Source organism: Symsagittifera roscoffensis, chromosome 4 (genome assembly GCF_963678635.1).
Source record: "Symsagittifera roscoffensis chromosome 4, txSymRosc1.1, whole genome shotgun sequence".
Lineage (NCBI taxonomy): Eukaryota > Metazoa > Xenacoelomorpha > Acoela > Convolutidae > Symsagittifera > Symsagittifera roscoffensis.
In genome coordinates, this window is record NC_087065.1 from 5474149 (window position 1) to 5483442 (window position 9294).

General features: G+C 34.4%; 2 protein-coding genes across 2 annotated transcripts in view; one reads left to right on the top strand and one right to left on the bottom strand.

The window, feature by feature from the left end:
• The window catches only part of LOC134843568 (intraflagellar transport protein 88 homolog), a 519299-nt gene that overhangs the window by 136344 nt on the left and 373661 nt on the right, over positions 1-9294 (bottom strand). The gene's annotated exons all lie outside the window — the stretch shown is intronic.
• Positions 3274-9112, top strand: LOC134844024 (innexin eat-5-like). The gene is made up of 4 exons (XM_063860478.1): positions 3274-4294; positions 4903-5094; positions 7784-8056; positions 8806-9112. The coding sequence occupies exons 1-4, from the start codon at positions 3743-3745 to the stop codon at positions 9013-9015; spliced, it is 1227 nt and encodes a 408-aa protein (XP_063716548.1). The 5' UTR covers positions 3274-3742; the 3' UTR covers positions 9016-9112.

Consider the following 9294-nt stretch of genomic DNA (forward strand, 5'->3'; position numbering starts at 1 on the left):
AAAGTTAATTGCAAAACAAGAAAAAGAAAATAATTTAGTTATGCTCTGCTTGAGCTCTAAACTATTTGTATTCTAAAGAATTTTGCACCTGGGACACGGTCGTACAAAAACCTCATATTCTTCATATCTCTCCCACACATTTTCCAGAGTCAATTATCAATTTTCTTAGATTCTGATTGCAAAAATTTTACCATTTACGCCGGACAAGACGCTTACTGGGAATAAAGGGCCCTTTTTAATTCTGTGCTAGAAAAAAAACAAAGTTTAGTAATAAATATACTTTACCACAATTTTTTAGCCCTCGAATCTGCGAATCTGTTTAAAAAAATTCTAGAAAATATTGTGTCGTATTGACATATTGCTTTTGCCGAATAATTGAGTCCGTGCTCGGTCGCCTTATATTTTGGTCCTTTTGGAAACGATCAAGTCTGAGAATTGAATATATTTTTGAAGGAAATTGATGAGAAAAATGAGAATGAAAACTAGTAGATGAAAAACTAGTAAATGTAAATTCAACTGCTGGTGAGTTGGCGTCAAGCTTTATTTTAATAGATTATCCTGCTATTTCAGCTTAGGGATAAAATTGGAACAAAAAGATAGAATGGAAAAGAAAATTGTGCTCTTTCAAAAAAAGAAGACTGCTCGTATACTGGGCAATATCTTTAATGTTCCAACTGCTCCTCACTCCATATCGAATGGTTTATGGAAAAAATATTATTGAAAAACTATAAATCTTGGACAATGTCAAAGACTAATTGAGAAAGTTGTAGTCGTACGAAATAAGACACCGTTTAGCTGGCCTCAATTCATTTCGGAACAATTTTGTTGTGCGGGGTAAATCGCCACGCAGAAAAATTCATGTTACAGTTTCAGCATTATGAATAGAATCTTCAAAGCGCCCAGAAATTAGCCCAAAAAATGGCCAAATTAGCAACTTTCAAACTCCCATAATTTTGTAAATAATGATCGGAAGTAAATTATTTTTCTTTAAATTTGATTTCAGAGAGTCGATATCTTCAATGAGACCTAAAAACAGTATTGAAAACTAATATTTCGATCGCAGAAATATGACTGATAGAAAAACCATCCCAAGCATAAATAATCCGTTTTTTTACGATATTCGGTAAAACAAAAATCATATTTTGTTACATTTTGAAATCAACTCAATAAACAGTAATTCCAAGCCCATCATATATCTATATATATGCCCATCATATATCTATATAGATATATGATACCCATCATATATCTATATATACATATATGCAATCAATTGGACGTAAAAACTGTTCCTGCAACTAAATCTTATCAAAATATCGAAACAAGACCCCAATGAGTACCGCTATTGTGTACTCGTATCTCAAAAAAAGACCTCAAAGAAGGTCTGATGAAATTTTGCAGTTAGCCAATATACTCATCAAAATAATGAACTGAGTCTATAATGAACTTCAGTTGTTAAAGGAGGTCATTTTAAAATCACAGAATCGAGTTAGGGGATAATTATTCTGGATATTGTTACCAACCGATACCAAATGGCATATTCATTTAAAGTTTTGTAGCTTTTTTTACTAAAGAAAGTTTGCTAAAGAAGTTTCTTTTTTTATCAAAGAATTGGTTTTTTCGAGCTTTTGAAATAAGGTGATGATTTGAACTTTTAGGGCTCGTGATTAGGTGGTAAAAAAGAGCTTCTGAGTTTGGAAGTGGTAATTTGACGCGCAAACTATTCTAAAAAAGAGTGTGCAAAAATTTGCAAAAACGTTTTTTCATTATTTTTAGTTTTCATTATTTTCATTTTTTTTTGAAGTTGTTAATTATCACAACCCGGGTTGAAGTCCCACCGTTAATTTTTACTATCCCAGTAATTGCTTATTACTATCTCTGTACTATCCCAGTAATTGCTTTTTTCCAAGGCTGTTTCTTGTAAAATTCAGAAGTTACTGCATAGCTAAAGCAGCGATATTTCAGAGCTATTTCAAAAATCAGCTCCAAAACTTGAAATTTTTTAGAACTCATTCTGGTAGTGTTCAAATGATAGCGTGAGTTAATAATAATTATAACTAGTGTAAATCCAAGTTCTCGTGGCGCAGAAGTAGCATAATTATTGCGGGATCGAACCCCGGTATTTTACTAATTTTGCTCGCTTTGATAGGCTTTTTATTGCTGTTTCATTGCTGAAAATTGGCCAATTTAGCGATAATCTATCGATAAATTTTGCTATTGAGGCAATGAACATCGATAATTCATCAATGGTGATCTCTGTTTTTTTTCATGGCTTATTTGCAATGTGAACTCAACACGGGAAGTCGCAAGGGCATGCATCATCATTCATGTTGGTTGCTTGATTTTGAGTTAAAGAAAACAAAACCAACGAGTGAATCCTTTTCATGAGCAACGACAAGTACAGTACTATAAGATCAAGTAGTAAAAAGAGAGAGCTTTAATTACAAGACAAGCGTTTGTTAAAAAAGAGTGGCCCAATTTTCGTGATTTATAGATGAAAGATATTAATGACAGGTATTTTGTAAATGGGATGGATTCAAAAGTTTGAAATTTATCAAAAAGCTCAACATATCCTTTTTTATCTCGATTACGGAGTTGAATTTCAGTAAAACTTCAAAATTTTAGTAAAAAAATGATCAGTTTCATCATATCGTTGTAAAATATATCCCATTTTTGGCTGTAGCTAATGAAGATGATTCGTGAGATTTCCAATACCTCCATAGCTCAATGAGTTTGAATAAACATGGCCATGTCACTGAATTTTCTTGATATTCTACCCAAAAAAAAAGAAAAAAAAAATTTTTTTTATTGAAAAAGGCTACTTACTCAATTTTCTAAAAACCTCATAATCGGAGACTTTTCAAACACTTTTCACATTCATTAAAAATCACGGATATCATATAATTCCCTTTTCTGTATATGCTTCACAAGTACTTTTGGTAAATACGGGTTGATTATCCGATGTTTCTTTAAAAAACACGGGCCCAGATTGTACTTTTTTTCAGACTACTGCGACAAAATCTGAATTCGTTTTAGAAATTCAATCAGCTGTTGTTTGGTCAAACTGTTTAATCGATCAATAAATTCAACAATCAACTCGTTGCGAGCTGAGAGACTATAGAGCAAACATGCATAATGGGTTCAAAATGGATCCAAATCTTAACCCACAGAGTGTTTAGCATTTGAAATATGCGAATTAACTAAGGCGTATTACTCAAGCGACACTAAGCTCTTGGTAACTTCATGGTAACTTTTCGATGGTAAGATCTTGATACTCTTGCCAATGAAGTTTGCTCTTTCATATAGTTAGCTTTCGGTTTCCTATGAGCTGACGAAACTCAAAGCTCTTATGCAAAGTCGAATTCTGACAAGCATCACGTTGAAACCTTAACCAACATTCACAATTGAATCTTATCACAAATTATCAGAGCTTGTTCAATTCGGGGCTTTAAAATCGCACGCACGCCAAGCTAATAAGAAAACTACATCCTAGGTTAGAAATGAAATCAATCAAATAATTGAAATTTTATCAAAATTCCACTGAACACTGAAACTAAAACTAACCACTGATTAGCAAACCTTGAAACTGATTAAACATCATTTTATTACACCTAGGAGACTTTATATCTTGTTATAATTTTGTATTCGAGGCGAAACTGATGCATTGGTTACAATACGTATAGAATCGATCAAACTTATTTTTTAATTCTTCGTGTGACCTTTCGGTAACTTTTTGGGAACGATGGCTGAACAGTTTGCCCGGTTTGTTCGGGGCATTGACCTCGGACAAGAGGGCGACGGAATCGACCGGCTTCATTTCGGCAGGACTCCCATGGTCTGCATGTTCTTCAGCGGGTTCCTTGTCCTCATCAAGTACATGCAGATCCGACCTATGCTTTGCTGGGTTCCTTACGAGTTCACGAATGACAATTGGGTCGAATACGCAACGTATTATTGTTACGTTTCGAACACGTTTTTGCCTGCGAGTAAAGACGTCTTCGCGTACGAGACTATTAATGAAATCGAGTCAGGTGATGTCGTGTGGTTGAGATACTACCAATGGGTTCCTTTGATCTTCATCTCGGTCGCCATCATCTTCTACCTCCCCCGACTCTTGTGGCAAGGAGTCTTGGAATCGGAGGGTATCAACATAACTGCGATGGTCAGGAGTGTGAATGGATTCGAGTCTGCTCTCAATTCTCAGAATCGAGACAAGCAGATCAGTTTTCTGGCTAAGTACATGCTGGCTCATTTCAAGTCTAAGAAGAAGACAACTGGAAACAGCGCATTGAAGGTTGTTATCACTTAAATAACCTTCTGTCTTCGTAAGAACTCATTTAAAAATGTCCGAGGAGTTCAATTAGCCTGAGAGTCTATAAAGGGGCAATTTTGGTCACTCACAAAATGGCGAATATGACAAAGCAGTCTTCTACCACTCTAAGCAGCTTTAAATTTCCAAAACATTGACATAAGAGTCATTTCCTCGAAAAAAAGCGGTGCATTAAAAACTATGACACAAAGCTGAAAGTTTTTGGGATGAATAGCAAAGGAATTTTTTGAGGAGTCGCAAAGGAGTCGAAAAACCACAGCTCTGAATAAGGCTATTAGTCAAACAATTTCCTGGTCAAAAAACGATCATTTTATCATGTTACTTTGCTTCATGTGTTTTCAAATAGTTTCATTTTGTAAAACTTTGTTAGTTTCATTATACAACTTAGATCTCTGGTCACCGCCTCCCTAATGCAAAAAGGGTGAAGCGTGGAATTTGTTTCTAGACAAAAAATTTCGTATATACTCAACGATTGAATTAGTTCTTCATAGGTGGTGATTATTTGATACTAGGTACCGCCGGGGACATACTTAACTAGATTTCATAATTTAAGTCTTCTGAGAATGTTCTAGAAGTGTCTTGGCAAAGTGTGTTTCTTCTCGAGGAGTGACGCCTCCTATGTTGGGAGGATGTACCTGCTCCTCAAACTCCTCCAGGTGTCCGTCTCCATCGGGGTCCTCTTCATCATGAATCTCTGGCTGGACGGATTCCACTTTTATGGCATCAATGTTTTGATGTCTGCTTTCCAGGGCACATACAACCAGGTCAGATTTCAGTTACTTTTTTCCAATATTTAAGTGATTTTTTTGCTGTTCTTTTTCTGTTTATCCTATTTCCGTCATTTTCAATTTTTCAAGAGCATCTTTTCTCTGAAGTAAATAAATTGCTGCCAGAAAGTTCTAAGTCTGCGCAAAAAAATAAAGCTCAAAAAATGTATCTAGAAAAAATAAATGACCATTTTTTTTGAATTTAGCTAAAATAAAACTTTTTTTGAGAAAGTCAGAGTCTGTTTAAAAAAATCGATGAAACTATTTTTTTGAATATAATTTTTACGAAGTTATTATTCATTATAAGCAAAAACGTAAGTTATTTGAAAAATTCGGAACCCAGTGGAATGATATTTTTGGTATCATATTTATCAACTGTAATCAGAAATAAATATTTATAGTTTTTATCACAATTCGTTAAAAATAATTGTTCTGAAGAGTTGAAAAATACCGAAGAACTTTGCATTAGGCTGTGTTCTAGTTTTTTTTACTTTTAATTTTTCCTTTTGTTAAAGCAAAATCAGGCACCACAATATATCATCGGAATGAGGCGAGTGATGTATTATAATAGCCTTTTCAGTCATGATTCGAATGACAAAAAAATTATGAAAAAGGCTCGGTGTCAAAAAAAACCGGCTTGAAACTTTTGATTTTAGGTTTGATTTTGAGCTTATGATGTGAGCTTGCAGTCTTGCAATAGCTTATTTATGCTTAATTTAAACCGTGAAAACTTGTTTTTTTTTTTAAATTTTATAATTGAAAACAAATTTTGGAGTTGCATAGAGCCATTTTGGTAATCAAAAACTTCAAAAATTCAAAATCTTTTTGCCAAAAGTTTGAAAGCGTGTTTCAATTGTTTTAAAACTTTTTAACAATAATTTTTGTTCCGACTATTGATACGAAAGTAACGGAATATTTCTGCTCGGGTGGGTTTTTTTTTTCTTCAGACAAATTTCGACTTTTTAACTAGCCATTTTTGACGGAATTTTTTTACATCATTCAAAAGCTATTGTTGTCCTGAGCTTAAATTTGAAAAGATATTTCACCTGTGATAATTTTTTGTAAAGTTATAAGGGTTTAAAGGTTGCCATTTTGGCCATTTTGACCAATTTGGGACAATTAACGCGCGATATAATTCGAGCTATTAACGCGTAAGCGGAGATTTAATCCGTCTTAGAAATCGTTCCAAATTGGTTGAAAGAAGCTTATTTGCCATAATTGGTTAGTTTCAAGGAACGAAATCTATCCTTTTGTACTTTAAATGGCGTGTGGGGGGATGATTTTCATAAAAAAGTTCACATTTAAAAACAATTTTCATTTTATTTTATTTCATTTAATTTTTTAATGTTATTACTGCTCCATAAACCTTAAAAGGCAGTCGGAACATTCAGGGCTTCGTCCTGATACGAGCAGTCTTGTTTGATTTTCTGGTCAATTTTTTACAAAAAATTTTGTTACGAAAATTTTTCCCATTAGCCAGGTTTTTTTACTATGACTATCTAATATGCCTAAGTTCTATTTTTTTGCTGTGTTCTCTTCATCACACCACGCAGAAAAAAAAACGACACTGAATTGATATTTTTTGTTTTTTTTTCTTAATTTGCTAACATTATGCGCTACTTGCACAGTAAACGGCTATCCTTAATATTCGTGTTATATTATTTTGCAAAATGTAACAACATCAAAAAAATTTTGATTTCCAGCTTGTTTTGTGGGAAAAGTCAAACAAATCTCGTATCAGAACAGAAGCCTGATCTTTCTGAATTGCATAGAAATGTCTACCCGTACTCAGCAAAGCTTGTAAGCTGGATAAAAAGTCATATAAGATCTTTTCAGCCTAATTTCATGCTAAATTTCAGCCGTTTGTTGAACCGTTCTTTCTATAATTACATTCAAGATTTTGCTTTAGAATGAGCGCTCTTGGGTGTTTTTTAGCAATTTTCATACATCTCTGAACAATTTTTAATTCACTCAAGAGATGTAATTAAACCTGACATTTTTTTTTAGACCTTAGAACATTTTTTGACACCAATTTTGGTATTGTGGTAGTTATGAAGTTCAGATTTTAATCGAGCTGGTCGCGTGTTTCTTGCATTAATGGCCCTTCTGGGGATAAAGGGCGTTTCTTGCTAGGTCTTTGAGCGTTTCTTGCTAGGGTTCGAGCTGTTTTTGAGCGGTTTGAGCTCAGTCGAAATAACCGCTCAAACCGCTCAAATCATTAGCGGGTTTTTAAACGGGATCTCGACTAGGGCGTCGTTTTTTAAATGTTTGACTAAATTGCGGAAAGATCAGTTATTTTCCTTTTTATTACCTTTCTGCATTGTGAAAACTAAACTGGCATAAAAATTCGTCAGTTTTTGTCACACTGAGTTATAGTTTCAAAATAGTCAAGTTTTCACTTATGAACAAGTTAAAAGTTTAATATGTGTTTAAAAGTTGAAATGACACTCTGAAGCTCATACAATCGGTTAATTTATCCATATAATAGTTTTTATAAAGGGTGATTATACTTCTATGAAAGTTCGGGCTACAAAGAGTCAAAAAACGGATTACTAACTTTTTGAACATAGTGCTGATATCTGGATGGTAAAATAAAGCATGCTAAAATGAAAGGGATTTGAAAACTTTGATTTTTTTTCGAGGGGGCAAGTTTTGCAGGGGATGATTTTTTTATCTATTTTTTTAGACTCACGCGTTCCCTCTGATTTCAATCTGCGAGATGAACAAACGTGATTTGGGAGACGACAAGACCTTCAGGTTCCAATGTCTGCTGACCATGAATCTGTTTAACGAGAAGATCTTCGTGCTCTTCTGGTTCTTCCTCGCCTACGTGGCCATAGTGACCATAATCAACGCCTTCTTCTGGTTCATGAAGGTGTTGAGGACTAACAACAGGGAAGTGTACATTAAGACACTCCTGCGACTGTCAAAAAGCGCTGAGATTGATTTCGACAACGAGGTGCGTAGAAAATCCAACAAAAACTTTGTCTCCAAAATTTCAAAAAAATAATCATCAGTCTAAGTTTTTCTCGAAAGATACGGTGACAGATTTTTGAAGAAATGATTGTACACCGTTGATTTAGTAATAAAAAGACCCAAAATTAGGCAAAAAAATTATACTGATTAAATATCAAAAATGTCCTTTTTGGCATTTTTTAAAAATTGTTGATCTAAAAATTGTTTTCTCCTTCAAACAAGTATCTGTTGGCCTTCAAGACACCTATGAAAGTTTTAGAATTAGTCGAGAAAAAAAAGATAACAAAAAGTATCTAGGGTGGGACCCCTTTGAGTGTTGAAGGTGTCCAGCTCTTCGCGGGAGGGAATGGGTAGTCGGTCCCTTCAAATCCCTAACTGTATCTATCATTATGCTGAAATAAAGATTAATTGAGTGCTTTCTATTATATCCAGATGCTGTTTTTCAATGCTCATCAATGCGATGTAAAATAGGTGCAGTCAGCTCGGGCCAAATCTGGGTTAGATAATTAAATGATTAAAGAGAATATTTTACATTTTGGAGCCATTATAGGAACCTATATTGCAAGACTAATTAAAGCTAGGTACTCTGATTCTATTTCATTTTTTCAGAACAACAATCACTGATAAGTTTTTTTTGCAAATACGTTCGTGCGAGGAGGATTGCGCGTCCGAAAGTTCGCAGTCCCAAAGATGTTGACGAGTCACAAAAACCCGGGTTCTTTGTTTTTTCAGGACCACAAGACGCTATTGCGGGAGTTTGTGCAGAAGTTCCTGAAGCCAGACGGCGTGTTCACCTTCCGACTGATCAACGCCAACACGACCACAGTTGTGATGCACGAGATCACTGGCAAACTGTGGAACATGTGGAAGGAGGATAAGGAGAGGCGAGACCAGCTACTGGCTGTCAAGACCAACAAGGACGAAGAACGACTTAACCATTAAATGAAAATTATATAAGCAGAAGATAATTTTGTTTTAAGGCTCTTTTACTGACCATTTCATTATTTCCTGTCCGACCAAACGGCCTTTAAAATATATATTTTTTTCTCCATGAAGTATTGGTTTTTCTACAATTTTATGTATCATAAGATTTTAATCACATTTTCTACCAAATTTCAAACCATTCGGCGAGATGTAAGGATGTTTCAAATATTTTAAATTACTGCATGGGGGATTTAAAAGAGCCATGATGTTTTTAAATTTATTACGTTTTTGGAAAAC